General features: G+C 49.1%; 1 protein-coding gene across 7 annotated transcripts in view; it reads left to right on the forward strand.

Moving 5' to 3' along the window:
- The window catches only part of STK38L (serine/threonine kinase 38 like), a 492,424-nt gene that overhangs the window by 317,882 nt on the left and 153,546 nt on the right, over window positions 1–20,996 (forward strand). For all 7 annotated transcript variants that reach the window (XM_085652796.1, XM_085652799.1, XM_085652802.1 and 4 more), the window contains one exon: window positions 17,503–17,564. In XM_085652796.1, coding sequence (XP_085508922.1) covers window positions 17,503–17,564 — 62 coding nt within the window. The remainder of the gene's footprint in view (window positions 1–17,502; window positions 17,565–20,996) is intronic.

Genomic DNA, 20,996 nt, shown 5'->3' on the forward strand with positions numbered 1-20,996 from the left:
GGAGCGCGACCACGACCCAAAGACGTGCCCAGACTGCCGAGCCATGGTGCCGAAGACTTTGCGGGAGCGGTCCCCAAAGTTGCTTGAAGTCCGGCAGTCGGCTCCGTGCCGTTCAAGGTCCCAGTCCCGTGGGAGGTCGAGGGACCGGTCGTGGAGCCCCCACCATCGTTTGTCGGGATCGAAGTCTTCGCACTTGGGGTCAGGTAAGACGAAGCATCACAAGATGTCGAAGAAGCGCCATCGCTTTCCGGCTTACCCTCGCTCGATGGGGCTGGAGGTGCAGGTGGTACCTCCCCTGCAGCTCCTGCGGAGCCTACGCAGTCGCTGTCTGCCTACCCGCCCTTCCCAGGTCTGTCGGCGACTCCGGCCCAGCTGCAGGAATTTCTGTCAGCCACGGCTCGCCTCTTTGGGCCGTCCGGCACCCGCCGGTGTGTCTTCGGGCCCGACTGGGGGTCCTCGCCCTTTACTGTTGGCGGCTCCGGCATCGCTGTCGGTGCCGCAGGACCCCCATGGATCCAGGCCTGGATCCCGGTCGAAACCAGTTGACCTCATGACACCTCAACCGACGTCGACCTCACCGGCACCACCTCCGACGTTGCCCGTGGCACCGGACGACGACGCCCCGGTCTCGGGCCCGATGCGGACATCGTGCTCTCCTGACGTTGTGTGGGTGGTAGACAAGAAGACGGAGGTCTTGCCTGACTACAGTGTTTTGTTCTTTCCCTGTTTTCCCCCCACCTTCTCCCGGCGCCGGGGATACCTGTCACCCTGATATATGTTGGGTGCGAGGTGACTGCGGTGAGGGTAGAGGATTGGGATATTCTTCACTCCTGCAGTGCTGGGCTTATTGGCAGCGTGGTAACGGAACAGAAAAAACAATCCCACGAATTGTGCACTGCCTGAGCAAAGACGGATGTGGAGGGGGTTAGTGCTGAGGTTCCCTCAATACAGGATTTAATGGCCGCTATCACTGCTTTGCAGGCAGAGGTACAAGGTCTCAGACAGGAGAATCATGGGTTACAAACTGACTCCGTGTTTCGATCCCGAGAATATCCTTGGGGTAAGGGGTTAGGCCCGTCCTCTACAGAAAAGGGACCACTTGTACAAACCGCTACCTTTTCGGTTTGATCGCACTACTAGTCAAGGGGCTAGTGGGGGTACACCTATAGCCATCACAGTTACTACTCCAGTTCCTGTTCCTTTAGCAGTTCCGGAAAGGTTTTCTGGGGATTGTAACAAATACGGGGTATTTATGAATCCGTGCCATTTGCACTTTGTGCCGTCCCACAGCCTTCCCTGATGATTCAGCAAAGATGGCTTTTATTATATCTTATGTAGCTGGTACAGCAGCTATGTGGGCCGTTCCTCTGGTGAAGGGTAGCGATCCTGTTTTGTATGATTTTCCAGCATTTAAAGGGCAGATGTGTAGTTTATTCGCTAAGCATGCATTTATACAGGCGAGTGACGCGGAACTGCTCAAACTAAGACAAGGGAAACCATATTTGGTAACACATGTCTCTTCTTTCAATCGTCTCGTATTGGAAACACACTGGCCCCTTGCAAAAAGAACATCATTGTTTTATCAGGGGTTGTGTGAAGACCTAAAATATGTCGTATCTCAGGTGGTTAACCCCCAGAAGACTGCACTGATTTTATTGACTTGGTGGTTAAGTTGAACCATAGGCTGTCTGAAAGGAAGGGTTAGAGGAATCGGTTCCAGGCGTCTCGGATGGCAGTCGTTGGGGGGTATTCAAAGGAAAATGTTGAATCTAAACAAGCGCCTGAGCCTATGCAGATTGGGGGGGGTCAGGGGTCCTTTGACAAGCGAGGAGAAAGGGAGGCGACGAGCCCAAAACTTGTGCTTGTACTGCTGGAAAAGTGGGCACTATGCAAGGGAATACCCTGTAAAACCTTCTAGTTTTTCCACAAGTAAAGCAGTAGCTTTTGTAGGACGGAACCTTAGTGGGTGGTGGTTGTAGATGGATCTCAGGACACTTCTAGTTAGTTACATCTAGGTTTATTGTAGGACACAGCTGAGCGCACACCTCGCCAGCTGACCAGACCATCAACTGACAAAAGTGGAACCCTTCGGTACAAGTTAGAACACACATAGGTATTCTGTGAGGCTAAGGAGATAAGAACATGAAGGAAGGGCTAACGACCACTGTCAGCCATGTTACATGAAGAACTAATTTACAACACGTCTTCCTCCTTTACAGAAAAATGAAATGAATAAACAAATCACAAAAATGAAGCTTAATATATGGTAGACAACAACAATAATAATTAAGACAGATAGGAGGTCTACGACGTCTTGAACTATTTTTAGTTCCAAAAAGGCAAACAAGCGTTTAGGGGCCAAGAGTGTTAAGAGTGAAATGTGAGGTGAGACACATCACCCAAAACAACTAATGGATATCACCACCACCACCTACTCCCCTTAGACTGACAAAAACAGGAGAAGACAGTCCACTTTCTCCAGTCTGTCTTTGACCAGCAAAAAAACAGGAAGCGAAAGTTCACTTCCTTCAATCCGTTTATGTCCACCATCACTTTCCGCACTAAGTTGAAGATGAACAGTTCAACAGATGCCTCCATGCTTTACAGGTACTACAGTCGTGGGTACTCTTCGAGATTTACAAGTGCAGTACCGCATGTGATGTTTGGAGTTTTTATTCTAGCATAAAGTTTTCTATCTTCAAAGGTTGGACACATATGCCTAGTTGTGTTTCACTTTCTCTGGTTCTGTGATTCTTGACCATTGCCGGTCCTGGGACCTTTGTCCCTTCTGGAACTGGTTCTGTGACTCTCTGTCCTAGTTTATTTAACTATCTGTCCCGGTTCTGGTGTGGTTTTGGGACCTTTGTCCCCTCTTGGTACTGGGACCTTTGTTCCTGTTGTGAGCTCTCGGTCTCGACTCTCCATCGTGATTCTAGGACTTTTGCCCATCTTTGTACTGGTTCTGGGACCTTTGTCCCCCCTCCTTTTTTCTGGTTCTGGGACCTTTGTCCCTATTGTGGGCTCTCTGTCCCGGAACTCCATCGTGGTTCTGGGAATTTTGCGCTCTCATTTTTCATCGTGGTTCCATGACTTTTGTCCCTTGCTGGGCCTGGGTCCCTTTTCACTGACCCGCTTCTGGACTCGCTGTCCCGGTTCTGCGCTTTCTCCTGCAGTTCTTGGCTTTCCCGGTTCTGGACTTTTAGACCCAGTACTATATTCTCTGTCCTGTTTCTAGTTAGGCTCTTAGTAGCCATTCTGGTATCATGGGCTCTGAGACCCAATAAATAGCATGTACTGCGCCAGGTGAGACAGCTGTCCTTCTTGGGGTAATGATACAAAACTGATCTGGCTTGGCATAGAATAGGAAGTGCTTGAACTTGCCGTTCCCTATGTTAAACTACCTTTCGTCTTACTGCCTACTAAGCCTGCTTACTGTCCGTTCATGCTACGTTGCACTTCTTCCAAACTGTTGTGACCAGCCTTTGGAATGTGAAGCTATGAGCCCCTCGTTTTGTGAACTATGCAGTTCCTACTGCAGTTCCTCCTGATGGGGTCTATGCCAAGCTTTCCGTGTCAGACACTTTGGAATTTGAGTTTCCTCCGTGTATCTAAGGCTGATTGTGAGCACTTTATGGTTATTATTTTTTATTAATTTTTTTAGTTCTATCATTGCCTCCATAGTGTGCCTTCCCTTGGCAGATCGACGGCCTCTGTATTGCTTTCAAATATTGCTCGCTTTCAAATCTTGCTCGAGCACACACAGATTCCGCGCGCGCTCTTACCTTCATTATGCAGCCTGCCTTTCATTACTTCTGCGAAGTCTGCCCTTGTTGAATCATAGCCGTGTGTTGGGAGCCACTAGCGAAATGTGCATACCATAGAGACACGTTCAGTGAAGGAGACGCGTTCTGTGTCATGGTGGAGACGCGCTCAGTGACGGAGATGCGTTTTGTGTCGCGTAGGTGGGCTCGTGAGCACAGAATGCCAGGCAGTGCGCTAACAAGATTAACGGCTCAAGATCAGTGGCGCATAACATTTGCACAGTTACCGTAAGTTTAATGTACCCAGTATCGCCACAATGTTTGCTCCCCTCAACGAGTCGTTTCGTATCACCGTGATGCAAATGCCTTGCTCAGAATAGGCAATTCCAACAATTGACACCAGGGCCGATCTTTGCCCCTGATCAACTCTTTTCATTGTGTCAATCAATACTGCCAAACCGGATTAGTTAGCATCGGGGTCTGATCTTAGCCATCGCTTGGCACTTCCAAAGTGTAAATACACCATCTAGTGGTGAACAGTTTATATGGCGCATGCAGGAATAAATAAACGCTGACAAGTAACTGACTCACGATTCAGACGAGTGACGTTGGGATGGCAGCAGCTGGGCCTAACACCGTGAGTTTCTCGTTTGTCTCTTTACTGGCAGCAGTGTATTTGCATCTGGTATCTGCAATTGTTTTCTTTTTCCGGTGTTCCTCTAGTTTATCTTGTTTCTGAAAACAGCTGGGGAATACTTGCGACAGGTTTCGACACATTACTCAGGTTAGCAGTTTCTTTTTTCTAATGATAAAGGCAGTAGATGGGTTTCTTTGTTTCTTTTTCTTTAATTTTCTCTCGTTTTCAGGTTTTTTCCTTCTTGTGGCCACGTTGCTGGCAGCAGATGGGTGGGCTGTCTTGGGTTCTTAGTGCGAGGTGCTGCTCAAAGCTGTGATGGTTTCTTCTCTGGCCAAATTGTTGTAGATGTATCTCAGGACACTTCTAGTTAGTTACATGTAGGTTTATTGTAGGACACAGCTGAGCGCACACCTCGCCAGCAGACCAGACCATCAACTGGCAAGAGTGGAACCCTCCGGTATAAGTTAGAACACACATAGGTATTCTGTGAGGCTAAGGAGGTAAGAACATAAAGGAAGGGCTAACGACCACTGTCATCCATGTTACATGAAGAACTAATTTACAACAGTTGTCTACTGATGAAGTGGGTAGTAACAACCCCTATGTTATTCCAGGGGCAGTAAAGACGGCCCCACATCATTTTACTATCTCAGCGTTTCATGTGTTTTCTAACAGCAGCAGGTTTACTAGGTCGGTGTTACTGGATTCCGGTGCCACTGGGAATTTTATGGACATTCAGTTAGCTGAGAGATTGAAGGTTCCCTGTGTGTTTAAGGAACAGCCTGAACCAGTAAGAGCAATTGATGAGCAGACTGAACGCACTAATCAGACAATGGAGCGGTATTTACGATGTCTGCTGTCCTCTCTGACAGGGAGTTGGGTAACCGCTCTTCATTTGTCTGAGTTTGCCTATAATAACAGCCTGCACTCAGCCTTAGGTATGAACCCAATCTATTGCTCGATGGGGTTTCACCCCAGAGCCATACCTATACAACCCTCTGAGCGGGTATCTGCTGTAGACACCTTGAGTAGGGTTCTGTCAGTTATCTGGGAGAAGGCACAGGAGCAGTTGTTGGCTACTAAACGGAGCATGAAGATTTAGGCAGATAAGCATAGGCGTCCTGCTCCCTCATATGCAGTAGGTTACATGGTGTGGTTAGCGACTAAAAACTTGAGATTGGATGGCCCCAGGACGTTACAGCCTAGGTATGTGGGACCCTTTTCTATCCTCAAAGTGGTGAACCCGGTGGCAATGAAATTCTCTTTGCCTGAGGAGTATTGTATCCATCCAGTGTTTCACACATCCCTGTTAAAACCTTATATCTGAAAGAGACACGTTAGTGATAGATTCCTTACCTTAGAATATCCCTAGGCTTCAGACTGGATCCGGAAAGTTTTTCATCAGCAGTACCCCTGCGCGTCGGTAGGCATCGACATACGGGTCCGCGAACTTCGCTGGCGCCGTAGCCGCCAAGATGACGTTGGCGGAGCTACTTAGACGCGCCCACGTCAGGTCTTTCTTTTTCGCGCCAGCAGGCGCAGATCCGAGAGAGAGCGGTACCCGTAGTTAATATTTTAACTTGGTTTCTGAGAACTTGTTTCTCTTGTTTTGTCGAGTACTCGACTCCTGGTGCCGTAGGGATGCTGTTTAAGTCCTGTAGGGCCTGCCGTTGGAACATGTCAGTGGCGGACCCGCACGACGTGTGTCTCTTCTGCTTGGGTCACGCCCATGACCCCGAGGCGTGCCTCGATTGTCCGGCCATGGCGCCGAAAGCTTTGCAGGAGCGTTCCCGAAAGTTGTTGGAGGTCCAACAATCGGTTTCGCACCGCTCGAGGTCCCGCTCCCGTGGGAGGTCGAGGGACCGGTCCCGAAGCCAACACCATCGCTCATCGGATTCGGGACAGGTAAGTCACGGCACCATAAGAAGTCGAATAGGCGACGTCACTCTTAGTCTACCCCTCACCGGTCGCAGAACACGGTGGAGGGGGCGAGCGGTCACTCCCCTACGGCTCCGACGCAGCCTCCGTTGTTACCTGCGGCATACTCTCCCTTTCCGGGCCCACACGTGACTCCGGACGAAATACAGGTCTTACTGTTGGCCATGGGCCATTTGTTCGCCCCATCGGGTCCCTCCGGAGCGCCTTTGGGCCCGTGGGCCCGTTGGGTGGTTCTGCCCCCATGCCGCCGCCTTTGGCCCCGGCTATGCCAGCACGATCTCCTTCAGCGCCGCCGGCTCCGGCCTCGGCGCCTCCTCACGCCGGATTGCGTCGATCCTGGATTGGTCTACTACCCCCCAATTCGAATTCCAGGTGGGGAGTTTTTCCCATTTCCACAGGCACCTTGTACTTACCGGCCTCTTCCACAGCCGGCGGACGAAGGGGAGTACTGGGAGGGGTCTGAGGACCCTCTCGCAGCTCAATGCGAGAGTGAATCGGACTGGGAGAGTGATATGGAAGGTCAAGGCGATCTGGATTTCTCTCCACACCCTGGTACCCTGTCCCCTTCCTCTGTGGCTACGGAGGAGGTTGGGAATTTCTCTGTGGTGTTGCGAAGGGCGGCTGAGGCTCTTTACCTCGAGCTCCCTTCTGTGCCTAATAGGACCAATCTCCTGACTGAAGTGCTGCAGCCAGCGTCTTCCTCCGCGGAGCCGCTGCTGCCCTTCAATGACGCCCTTACTGACATCCTGGTAACCACCTGGAACACACCTAACACAGGGGTTCCTGTGGATAAGGGGGTAGCACGCCGCCATCGCCCGGCACCTGGCGACCCCAGCTTTCTCACACAACACCCGACGCCTTAGAGTCTGGTTGTCCAGGCCTCTGCCTCTCCGAGCGCATTCCCTTCTGCTCCTCCGGACAAGGAATCTAAGAAACTGGTGCAATTTGTGGAAAAAGATTTTCACATCTGCCAGTTCCGGATTGCGGGTGGTGAATACTGTGTGCCTGTTGGGCCGCTGCTCACATTCTGTGTGGGACACCGTGGCACAGGTGCTGCCTCAGTGCCCTGTGGAAGCTGGGCGGTGCTCTCCCAGGCCATTACTGAGGGGAGAGATGCTGCCAAATTCACTATCCGTTGTGGACTTGAAAGGGCCGACTCCCTCTGCAGGGCTCTTTCCACAACGGTGGCGCTCCGCCGTTATGCTTGGCTCCGAACTACTGGCTTTTCCAGGGATGTCCAGAACACTCTCTTGGACGTGCCCTTTGATGGCACACGCCTCTTTGGTGTCGAGGCGGATAGCACCCTGGAACGCTTTAAGGACTCTCAGGCTACGGCCCAGTCCTTTGGTCTCGCCACCATGCGCGCTCCCTCTGGGTCTGCTTTTCGCTCCTTTCAAGGTCAGGGTCGAGGCGCCCAAACGCGTTCCTTTCGAGACCGCCGGCCCACGCAACCTCAGCGCAGCCGCGGTCGTGGGGCCCGCCGTGGTGGGTCCTGGGGCCAGCAGGCGGGTCAATCCACCACCGCCTCAAAACCTTCCTAGTCCGGTGTTTCAGGCCCACGGACACCAGTGGGCAGCAGGATTCGCCATCACCTCCCACAATGGCGCACCATCACTCGGACAGGTGGGTTCTCCAGATAGTCCGAAGGGGCTACTCCCTACCCTTTGAGTCTACCCCTCCAGCCATGCCACCTCCGTGCCACCGCATGTCAGGGGATCACTTGACACTTCTCCAGCAGGAAGTTACGGCCCTCTTGGCCAAGGGGGCCATCGAGCGCATTCCGACGCCAGAAGTAGGTCGTGGTTGATATTTCCACTACTTCTTGGTTCCAAAGAAGGACAAGGGCTTGCGTCCTATCTTAGACCTCCAGAACGTCAATCGCTTCCTCCGGAAGGAGAAGTTCAAGATGCTCACGCTTGCTCAGGTCTTGTCTGCCCTAGACCCGCAAGACTGGCTGGTAGCGTTGGACTTGCAGGATGCTTATTTTCATATCCCCATCCTGCCGGCCCACCGGCGTTCCCTCCGGTGGGCCACTAGCACTTTCAGTTCACCGTGCTCCCTTTCGACCTTACCAGCGCCCCTCGGGTGTCCACGAAAGTGATGGCGGTGGTCGCAGCTCATCTGCGCAGATCGGGGGTTTCAGTCTTTCTCTATCTCGATGACTGGCTGTTGAAGGTGGGCTCGCCCCAGGCAGTCGTCTCCCACCTCCAGACAACAGCCGACCTGCATTTGCTGGGGTTTTCCATCAACGTGCCGAAGTCGCACCCGATTCCCTCTCAGAAGCTCCTCTTCATCGGAGCGGTTCTGGATACGGTGCAGTTTCGGGTTTATCCTCCCATCCAGCGAGTCCGGGACATTCGGGCTATAATTCCGATCTTTCGGCCCTGCTCCTGGGTTTCGGTCAGGAAGAACCTTGGGCTGCTGTGCCTCATGGCCTCTTGCATCCTGCTCATCATGCCAGGTGGCATAGGCAGGCTCTGCTGTGGGACCTGAAGTTCCAGTTTGCGCAGCATCGGGGAAACCTGTCCGACTACGTCCAGATCTCGGAGGGCACTGCACAGGACTTGCAGTGGTGGCTCACGGACCAGCGTTGGGTCAGCGGCAGATCCCTCTCCCTTCCCCAACCTGAGCACACAGTGGTGACAGACGCGTCCCTCCTGGGATGGGGCGGCCACATGGGAGAGGCGGAGATCAGAGGCCTCTGGTCTCTGGCGGAGTCCAAGCTCCATATCAACCTATTGGAGCTCAGGGCGATCCTACTTGCACTGAAAGCATTCCTTCCCTCTGTCAAAGGGAGAGTAGTGCAGGTGTTCAGACAACACCACCGCCATGTGTTACTGCAACAAGCAAGACAGGGTGGGGTCGTGGACCCTATGTCAGGAGGCTCTGCGTCTCTGGACATGGCTGGAACGTCAAGGCATTTCCTTGGCGGTTCAACACTTGGCAGGTTCTTTGAACGCCCGGGCGGATGAACTCAGCCGCAGGTGCATGTTTGATCACGAATGGCGTCTTCACTCGGAGATGGCACAAGGTCTCTTTCAGCAGTGGTGAGAACCTTGGTTAGGTCTATTCGCCACCGAAGAGAACGCTCAATGTCAGCGGTTCTGCGCGTTGGAGTTTCCAAGGCGGCACTCGCTCTGAGACGCTTTTCGTCGCAAGTGGAGTTGCGGTCTGTTGTACACCTTTCCACCTAAACCACTTTTACCCAGAGTGCTGAAGAAAATCAGACGTGACCGGGCCCAAGTCATTCTTGTGGCACCGGACTGGGCTCAAAGAGTTTGGTATCCCGAGCTACTCAGCATGAGCGTGGATCCCCCGATACGACTGCCTCTTCGGGAGGATCTCCTGTCGCAGCAACGGGGGACGGTCCTCCACCTGAACCTGTCCAGCCTCCACCTCCTTGCGTGGAGATTGAGCGGCAACAGTTGATTCCATTTGACTTGCCTCCTGAAGTCTGTAATGTGATTCTGGCAGCCAGGCGTCCCTCAACGAAAACTGTATACGCCTGCCGGTGGAAGAAGTTTGTGGCATGGTGCACAGCGAAAGCTGTGGATCCCCTTTCTACCCGTCTTTCTGAGGTCCTTTTTCTTCCTTCTCTCTTTGGCCCAGCAGGGCTCTGCTCTGGGCACTATCAAGGGCTACCTTTCTTAGGCTGCCTGATCAGCCCTCTCTTTTCAATTCCCCAGTTGTCATTAGATTTATCAAAAGCCTTACTCACCTTTTCTCTCCTATTCATTTGTGATACCTCAATGGGACTTGAACGTGGTTCTCAATGCTTGATGTGCGCTCCCTTTGAGCCTCTTCATAACTGTCCTTAGCGGTTATTAACTTAAGAGAAGAGGAGAGGCTCCACCGTCTGGACCCAAAACGTGCGCTTTCAGTCTATCTCAACCGCACACAACAGTTCCGGGTGGATGACCAGCTCTTTGTTGGCTATGCGGGCGCCAAGAAAGGCTGGGCTGTGCACAAGCGGACTATCTCCCAATGGGTTGTCCTGTGCATTAAAGCCTGTTACTCTCTGGTTAAAAAGGATCCTCCGGTAGGACTGCGCACCCATTCTACCAGGGCGACTGCGGCTATTACAACATTGGGATGCAGTGTCCCCCTGCAAGACATCTGTCAAGCAGCCACTTGGGCCTCGCTGCATACTTTCACTAAGCACTATTACCTTCACAGTCCAGTCCGGAGAGACGGTTTATTTGGCCTTCAGTTCTCCGTGACTTTCTGGTGTAATCTCACTTCGCAGACCCACCACCGGGGTTGGTATTGCTTGGGTATGTATTCTAAGGTAAGGAATCTATCACTTTGTCTCTTTCAGTTACTTGTGTAACAATATATCTGTAAGAGACATTAGTTAGTGATAGATTCCTTACCGCCCTCCCATCCTCCCCGTTCTGTGAACATTTGTCTAGGGATCAGGTCCTCCCTTTCAGGGCCCTAGTTCTGTTGCACCAGTAGTCGGTCTCTGGCATGGCTCTGCGTTCCTGGCACGGAAAAGTCGTGTACAGAACTGACGTCAGCACGCGTGGGCGCGTCGAAGTAGCTCCAACGTCATCTTTGCGGCTACGACGCCAGCGACGTACGCGGAGCCGCATGACGATGCCTACCGATGCGCAGGGGTACTGCTGACGAAAAACTTTCCAGACCCAGTCTGACAACTGGGGATATTCTAAGGTAAGGAATCGATCACCAACTAATATCTCTTACAGATATAATGTTACACAAGTAAGTAACTTGTGCGCTATGACCACGCAGGCATTGCTGCCTCCCACCCCCGTGGTGGTTGATGACCACGAGGAATTTGTGGTTAATGGTATCTTGGATTCCAGGAGGAGACGGGGTAGGTTATTTTATCTAGTTGACTGGAAGGGATATGCCCCAGAAGATCGTACCTGGGAGCCGGCTAGAAATGTACATGCTCCTAGGTTGGCGCATCTATTCCATGTACAGCACCCCAGTAAACTCAGGCCAGTAGGGAGGCGTTTGGGAGGAGGTACTGTTGGGAATTAGTGCTTTGTAGGGTTGGGTGCCATGTTCCCCCTAGCCCTCTTCTACCCTCTGTTTTTTCCCTCCCTCGGTTGCATGCATAATTAGGTGCACATGTGGGAACGGGCTTGCTTACTTGTGGCATGTATTTAAGTCCCTGTCTTCAGGATACCGGCACTTGGTTTCGTTTCTGGTTCCTTGCCTCTGGGTTTCCCGCTGTCGTCAGTTTCTGCCTTCATCTGTGCCTTGCTACTGGACCCTGGACTTACGGACTGTTTTGTGGCCTCTGTGATTTGGGGTGTGCTTGGTCATATCCCCGTTGGGATTACTTGTCCTTTTGATTGTTTGCTGTCTCGGACTCATTTCGGGTTTCCCTTGGACCGGGAATGTGAAGAAGGGAACAAAGGGAGTAACGCGGCTGCGTTCCCGTCTTCCTTATCAGGACTTCCTTCATTTTTGTATCCTATCCACCTTGTTATGGGAAATTCGGGTGGAATCACAGAGTAGCTTCATGACGGGTGTTTTTTATACTCTCCGTTCCCTCACGTTCGTGTTTTGTTTTTTAGGTCTCGCCTGACACAGCGCATGCGCTGGTCTGGCGAGACTTATTGAGAGGGCTCCAAAAAGTGCTACCAGGCCAGCCTAGAGCTACAGTGCGCGGGCGCGCGCGCCGCGCTTTACCGCAATTACTTTCATTCTCGCGCTTTACCGCAATTACTTTCATTCTCGTGCTTTACCGCGATTACTTACATTTTCGCGCTTTACCGCGATTACTTTCATTTTCAGATCGCGATCACTTTCCCGGCCGCATGGCCGCTTTGCATAGCCGATAGGTCTCGATTTTGGGACCTTATAAGTATTTAGTTATGCAACTGTTGCATAGCTAAACACTTAGAAGGTCCCAAAGGCGAGACCTATTTGCTATGCCAATGCTTGTTTGTTTTGATTGACTGTGTGTTTCTTTTTTCCCGGTTTCCTCTCTCTCGTGTTAAGAAGGTGTTACTTTTGGGGATTTATATCATCGGATTTGCAACCTTCTTTTTCCCAAGAAAAGGATTTCCCCTTCTTGTATTGGAGTCAGGCAATGTTGTGGTGTTCCTGCTCTTAGATGACTCCAACTGCCTAAAGGGGTAAGATTAGCCATATATGTTTTCTGTGTGCACCTGCTTATGTGTGTTTGAAGGAATGTGATTTTTTTCTCGTTTTACATGATTCATTCTTCTTTTCTTTCACACCTATAAGGGCCAGTTGTGCCCTCCTGACGTTGTGTGGGTGGTAGACAAGAAGATGACGCAGGTTTTGCCTGACTACAGTGTTTTGTTCTTTCCCTGTTTTTCCCCCACCTTCTCCCAGCGCCAGGGTTACCTGTCACCCTGTTATATATGTTGGGTGCGGGGTGACTGTGGTGAGGGTAGAGGATTGGGATATTCTTCGCTCCTGCAGTGCTGGGCTTATTGGCAGCGTGGTAACACCGAGTACGTCCAGATCTCGGAGGGCACTGCATGACAATTGCAGTGGTGGCTCACAAACCGGCATTGGGTCAATGGCAGATCCCTCTTCCTTCCCCAACTGGAGAACACAGTGGTGACTGATGCGTCCCTCCTGGGATGGGGCGGCCACATGGGAGAGGCGGAGATCAGAGGCCTCTGGTCTCCGGCGGAGTCCCGGCTCAATATCAACCTTCTGGAGCTCCGGGCGATCCGACTTGCACTGAAGGCATCCCTTCCCTCTGTATTTATGTATTTACATTTATAAAGCGCGTTGTAACCCTACGGGCATCCTGGCGCTAAGGGGAGAGTAGTACAGGTGTTCACAGACAACACCACCCCCATGTGGTACTGCAACAAACAGGGCGGGGTGGGGTCATGGTCCCTATGTCAGGAGGCGCTGTGCCGCTGGAAATGGCTGAAACATCAGGGCATTTCCCTGGTGGTTCAACACCTGGCGGGTTCACTGAACGCCAGGGCAGACAAACTCAGCCGCAGATGCATGATGGATCACGAATGGCTTCTTCACTCGGACGTGGCGCAAGGTCTCTTTCAACAGTGGGGAGAGTCTTGGTTAGATCTATTCGCCACCGAAAAGGAACGCGTAATGTTGGTAATTCTGCGCGTTGGAATTTCTAGGGCGGCACTCGCTAGGCAATGCTTTTCGTCGCGATTTGAGTTGTGGTCTGTTGTACGCCTTTCCGCCTGTACCACTTCTGCCCAGAGTGCTGAAGAAGATCAGGCGTGACTGGTCCCAAGTCATTCTTGTGGCTCCGGACTGGGCTCAAAGAGTTTGGTATCCTGAGCTACTCAGTATGACCATCGATCCCCCGATCCGACTGCCTCTTCGGGAGTAACTTCTGTCGCAGCAGCAGGGGGGGACGGTCCTCCACCCGAACCTGGCCAGTCTCCACCTCCTTGCGTGGAGATTGAGCGGCGGCAGTTGATTCCATTCGACTTGCTCTCTGAAGTCTGTGATGTTATTCTGGCACCCAGGCGTCCCTCCACTAAGTTGGTATATACCTGCAGGTGGAACAAGTTTGTGGCATGGTGTGCAGCAAAGGCTGTGGATCCCCTTTCTGCCCCTCTTTCAGAAGTTCTTTTGTGCCTTCTTTCTTTGGCCCAGTGGGGCTCTGCTCTGGGCACTATCAGGGGCTACCTTTCTGCTATTTCAGCCTTCCTCATGCTTCCTGATCAACCCACTCTTTTCAAGTCCCTTGTTGTAAATAGATTCCTCAAAGGCATTACTCACCTTTTCCCTCCTATTCCTTTTGTGATGCCACAGTGGGACTTGAACCTGGTTCTCACATATTTGATGTGCACTCTCTTTGAGCCTCTTCACAAATGTCCTCTACGTCTATTAACTTTAAAGACTGCTTTCCTGGTTGCCGTCACCTCCGCTAGGAGAGTGAGTGAGCTCCAGGCTCTTTCTTGTAAACCTTCTTTTCTGTCTATCCATCTGGACAAGGTTGTGCTCAGAACCCGTCCATCCTTTTTGTCAAAAGTTGTCACTGCTTTTCACATTGGGCAAACCAACACTTTGCCCACCTTCTTTCTGCCTCTTCATCCTTCCAGAGAGCAAGAGAGGCTCCACTGTCTGGACCCAAAATGTGCGCTCTCATTTTACCTGAACCGCACACAACCGTTCCGGGTGGATGACCAGCTCTTTGTTGGCTATGTTGGCGCCAAGAAAGGTCGGGCCGTACACAAGAGGATTATCTCTAGATGGGTCGTCTTGTTTATTAAAGCCTGTTATTCTTTGGCTAAGAAGGAGCCTCAGTTGGGGCTGCGTGCCAATTCCACCAGGGTGACTGCTCCCGCTACGGCATTGGGACATGGTGTCCCCTTACAAGACATCTGTCTGGCAGCTACGTGGGTCTCGCTGCACACTTTTACTAAACACTATTGCCTGAACAGCCAAGTCCGTAGAGATGGCTTCTTAGACCATTCTGTAGTCCGGGATTTTCTGGTGTGATCTTGGTTCGTAGACCCACAACCGGGGTTAGTATTGCTGTGGTATCTAGTCTAAGGTAAGGAATCTATCACTACATGTTTCTTTCAAATGAACAAGTTACTTACCTTCAGTAACGATATAGCTGTAAGAAACATTAGTTAGTGATAGATTCCTTACCGCCCCACCCATCCTCCCCGTTCTGCGAACTGATTTCTAGGGTTAAGGTCATCCCTTTCAGGGCCCTAGTTCAAGGCACGAGTGGTCAGTATCTTGCATGGCTCTGCGTTCCATGTGTAGAAAGTCGTGTACAGAACTGACATTAGCGTGCGAGGGTGGCGTCTAAGTAGCTGCTGCAATGTCCTCTCGGCGACCACGACGCGAACAACGGATGTGGAGCCGCATGATGCCACCGTCCAAGGCGCAGGGGTACTGCTGACGAAAACTTTCCGGATCCATTCTGACACCTTTGGGTAATTCTAAGGTAAGGAATCTATCACTAACTAATGTTTCTTACAGATATATCGTTACCGAAGGTAAGTAACTTGTTCATCATGTACTAAATTGAAACAAGCCAGCTTTTACAAAAGGGCTTAATCTGGTATTGCAAAGTGGATTATAAAGTGCATTCAGACTTCTTATGCCAAGGCAAATTTGCTCTTTCTGTGTCCCAAGGGCACACACCACACGCAAAAAGGGCGCCACAATGTCTTTCCTCAGTAGCATCCTGCTAGCCTATATCTGCAAAGGTGCCACTTTGAAAAAACACACAAGTTTACCAAATACTATTGTGTGGATATCTAGCTCATCAACAGGCAATGGTAGGACAAACTGTTGAGGACCTTATTTCAAATATCTGCATTCCTTGCTAGCTAGCCACTTCTTTGGGGAAACATTTTTACAGTATATGCAGAGCCACACATGCTATAAAGAGAAAATGCTACCCTTTAATCATCTGTTGATAACTTGAAGTGTTGTAGGTTCACATTTACCCTCCCCCTCCAGGGAAATGAGGTGATCTAACATGTTTTCCACTCTGTCCCTTCACAATGCTCAACTCCTATATTCTGTTTTGGTTCACTGCACTCCACTGACATTACTCACCTGCTGGGTTAAAAACAATCTGAGGTGAAGTCTTTGTCCTAGTGGATTGTGTGGACTAAGGTAGAAGTTACAAGATATTTTGTGACTCGAAACTTCTTTGAAAAAACCCAACTGTCAAACATTTGCATCAAACACTAGATGGCAGGAGTATGCAGAACATGTGAGTCTACAGTATTACAAGCTATAAACAGTGGGTACAGTGTGGGAAACATTTACCTTTCTAGTCATTGTTCTTTCTAGAAACAATCTTCTATTTTTTTTGGTGTTATTTTATGCAAAAATGTGCCAGTATAGCCTTTCATAGATGGATTTTAATTGCTTTTAGTTATAGAAAAAATTGACAATTAAAAAAAGTGTACACTCATTTTTATATATAGACTTTAGGTGGGAAAAAGTGCTCTGGAATCCTACGCACGGTCATGACAATTCAGTACTTATGACATAAAATCAAGATCCTCTATCACTGAGTAGACCATTCCCAGACTCAGTGACAGGGAACAATTACTACTGATGTTCCACTACTGGGATAAGGGCCGAAATTCAATGATAAAACAGCATAGCTGCTTGAATAGCTCTCCTAAAATGTACTGAAGGACAAACCATCCTATCTAGTTGCCACACATTGACCTTGAAGTAAATTATTTGTTTGAATATACTGCTACCTGGTTGTTGAACGTCGTAATTCTTATTACAATATTAAAAGGAAAAGATGTTCCTACACGCAGACTTCTCCCAACTTTGGTTCCATGAGGGCTTAAAACCCTTTCCGTATCTCTGTGCACGTTTCATGCTTTGAACATTTTAATTTTTCTGGTTTTGGCTGCCTTTATACTATCGCTAGTGGACTAGTTTCAGACATGGTGTTTCTGTTGTCTCCCACCAGTCTGAAAGTTATGGCACCTGCCAAAAAAGCATACCATGGTTAACTGATTTCAATGGTTTGTCCAAGTACACTCAGTCCCTTTCTCACTGGTTTCCGTTATATTTGTGACTCATTTGTGTATGTCACTGTACATTGCAGTTACTAGGAATACCAGCCAAACCTCAATAGCGTCAAACTGTCTAGGTGGCTGGAAGAAGTCAGTTGGCCACTGGTTAATGCACGGTTCTGTCACGTAACCTTCCCACATTGCTTTCTGTGGTGCTTCACTTGGTAGTGCATTGTAATTGGCTTCAGTGAAGTGTCATTGATGCATTCAACTTCTATGGAAAACAGCTATTGTTCTACAAGTGTGCTAGAATAAGTTTACTCTTAGCCTATGGGAGGGTTGCAAACATGAAGGTGACTATCTGTTTCCCTAAAAATGCAAGCAAAGTTGTTTACTTGACATCAGAGAGTACAACTGCCTCCATTCCAGCACTGGCAAGGACTGACGGAATTGAATTTAAGCATGGAAGGTGGCTTATTGGATTACAAATATTGGAATGTAACCTTTTCCTAATTTGTTATTTTCTGATTCCTTTTTTGTTAGCAAACTTGTAGTGGTGATAGAATCTATGCCTTTGGTTCCATGCTCAAGATACACTTATGAGCACATGCCTGCTAGAACCAATGTGTGATTTTTTTTCCTGCTGAGTCAGTCTAACCCAACTTATGATGTGTAAATGTGTTGTTTTATACAGATTTTTCTTTTACAGCCTTTCAGAATATGAATTCAAAAAGGAAAGCTGAAACATGGAAGAAAAACAGACGTCAGCTGGTGAGTTATACGAAGTTATTTTTTTCCTTAGTTATGTATGTGGATTCTTGTAGTATTTCTTAAGTGTTTTCCTAAATTTGGTATATCCTTTGCTATTATTGTTTACATACCCTAACACCTCCCTCACAAAACACACAAACTATTCAGGGTTTCTAACTTTTAACCCTTTTGCTGCTAGGCCCCCCCTCCACACCATGCTTAGCCTTTTTTGGGGGGCTCTTAGGCCCATGTAACTTTTTGTCCACATACGTTATCCATGCCAAATATGTGTCCTTTTCTTCCAACATCCTGAGGATTTTAAAGGTACCCAGGGTTTGTGGATTCTCTTGAAAGGGACCCAATTTTTTTTGTTTAAATGGGTAAAAAAAAAGTGCTGCAGAACTAAGCGTATGTTTATTTTTTTTTTCTCCCTGCAAATGATATCAACAAAGGGTTTCTGGTGCTGAAATCACCATCTTACCAGCTTTCAGGGACGGGCAGACATTTGTCAAAACCAACATTTTCTACACAGTTTTTTAATTTTACTGGGAACATAGTCTGTTTTTACTATTTTTGTGCTTTCAGTCACCTTAGTTAGTTGTAGAAATTGGTGCGAAAGCAATAATGTATCCCGGAGAGCTATAATTTAAAAAACGTAGGTAAAATTCTGAATTTAGCAAGGGGTCATTTGTGTAGCTCCTTCAAGGTTTTCCTACAGAAACTAACAGTTGAAATAAAAACAATATGGAAATTGAGTTAAAAAAAGCAGCCGTTTGTGCCAAAGTTTTCACCTGTAACTTCTAACTAAGGCAGATTTTTTAAAGTAATCTACCGTTACAACCACTGGACCCTTCTGGTTGTGATGATTTATAGGACTTGTAGGTTGACCTAAGAACCCGAGGTACGCAGAGCCAATAACTGAGCTATGCCTTGCAATGGAATTTCATTGTGTACTGGGTATATAGTAATTCATTTGGTAAAATATAAAGAGTGAAAAATAGGTGTCCAGGACACCCATGTATTTCTAAAATGGGAGCAAAATATAGAGTTTAGAAGCAGTAGTTATTTGCACGTCTCTGAAATTTTGGGTACCCATACTAGTATGTGAATTAGAGGACAGATTTCAAAGTGACTTCTTTTTTACACATTTTTTAGGTCTCGCCTGACCCAGCGCATACGCTGGTCTGGCGAGACTTATTGAGAGGGCTCCAAAAAGTGCAACCAGGCCAGCCTAGAGCTACAGTGCATGTGCGCGCGTCGCACTTGACCGCGATTACTTTCACTTTGATGTTTCATCGTGATCGCGATTGCGATCACTTTCACTTTCACGGCCGCTTTGCATAGCCAATAGGTCTCGCTTTTGGGACCTTATAAGTAGGGGTGGGCGGAATTTGCGGAATTAACCTTCGCAAATTATCGCGAGAATGTTTAAAATTATCGCAAACAAGCAGAAATATCGCAAAGATGCGGAAGTTTTTTTCCGGCATGTTCGCGAGATTTTCTGCATGGTTGCGGGTCGCCAACTTACCCATGTGGTTGCTTGCGGGCGCGGCCATCTTGTTTTGAGTTGTTCTCGCGGTGCATGATCGCGAGAAGAAAGACGTGATCGCGCGACGCATGACGTCACTGCGGGCGCGAACTGTCGCGAGACAGCGCAAATGGCTAAAAACAATACAACATCTCATGGAGAACGCGACCGGATCAAGAAAACTTGTCGGCGAACGCAGGGATTCAGGTAAGGCGATCGCGCGCGCGCGAGAATGTATCATTTTACAGCGCGAGCAAGAAACAAATTATCGCCAAGCTGCGGAAACCGGAATTTTTGACATTTTCGCGCTCTCCGCGGAACGCAAAAATGTCAAATTATCGCAATTTCCGCGAACGGAACGAAATTTTTGCCCAGGCCTACTTATAAGTATTTAGTTATGCAACTGTTGCATGGCTAAACACTTATAAGGTCCCAAAGGCGAGACCTATTGGCTATGCCAATGATTGTTTAAATTTGGAAGGCAGAAACGCATCGAAAGTCAATGGGTAATAACACTTGTTCTACAATATTGTGTTTCCCGAAGTCTCCCGATAAAAATGGTTCCTCACTTGCCGGTAGGCCTAGTGCCTACTGCAGGAAAAGGCAAAAAGAACAATTGATGGACAGAATGCAGAACAATGTCATACATGCACCCCAATACAGTGATCTGGCCCTAAATCCATTGTGTTCTTGCTCAACATGCCATTCCAGTTTGGACCCAGCCATATGCAAATCAGTCTTGACCCTGCGCCCAATGGGAACACTCCAGCCCGACTGCCAGGCCTAGTCCTCCCTGGACTGGAAACAAGCATCCTAGGACCGGTTTTGGGGTTTCACTCCTCTTCAGCCAGGATAGCTTGACTCCAGTGGCATGGAGAGCACGGCACCCACGTCTGGGCATACCCGTCCCACTCTGGATGACCAATGCAAAAAGAGCAATTGATGGACAGAATGCAGAACAATGTCATACATTCACCCAGTACAGAGATCTGGGCCTAAATCTATTGTGTTTTTGCTCACCATGCCATTCCAGTTTGGACCCAGCCATATGCAAATCAGTCTTGACCCTGCGCCTAATGGGAACAGTCCAGCCCGAACTGCCAGGCCTGGTCCTCTCTGGACTGGAAACAAGCATCCTAGGACCGGGCCAAAACGGAACGTGGACATATCACATTTTTCCAGTGAAAACTGACCCCTTTTTGCAATTTGCCTAGCTGTGGATTTTGGATCCCCGCTCAGCCAGCACCTATGGAAACCTAGCAAACCTGTACATTTTTTACAAATAGACACCCAGGGGAATCCAGTATGGGGTGACGTGTGGTTCTCACCAGGTTCTGATACCCAGAAACCCTTACAAACCTTAAACTTTGTAAAACAAAAAAAGCACATTTTCCTCACATTTCTGAGATGGAAAGTTCTGGAATCTGCGGGGAGCCACAATCTTCCACCCACCCAGTATTCCCCAAGTCTCCCGATAAAATGGTACCTCACTTGTGTGGGTAGACCTAGTGCCCGTGACAGTAAACACCCCAAAACATACTTTGGCGACATCTAGGGAAATCTACCAAATCCAGACAGTTCATAAAACTAGACACCCGAGGGAGTCCGGGGAGGTGTTGTATGCGTGGATCCCCCAATGTTTTCCTACCCAGGGTCCAATGCAAACCTCAAATTTAACTAAAAAAAACCAACATTTTTCTCACATTTCTGTGTGGGATCACCACGCTGGCACACAACTCCTACTCCCCTGTGTTCCCCTCGGTCTCCCGATAAAAATGATACTTCACTTGAGGGGGTGCCCAATGCACAGCTATCCTAAAACGTATATAAAAAAATATAGCGCTTAGAGATCGCTGTGCTATCCCCTCAATCTCAACGTTTTTGACCCTTCTCAGTCAGGCCCACCCACACAAGTGAGGTATCAT

The sequence above is a fragment of the Triturus cristatus genome, chromosome 4_1 (genome assembly GCF_964204655.1).
Source record: "Triturus cristatus chromosome 4_1, aTriCri1.1, whole genome shotgun sequence".
Taxonomy (NCBI): domain Eukaryota; kingdom Metazoa; phylum Chordata; class Amphibia; order Caudata; family Salamandridae; genus Triturus; species Triturus cristatus.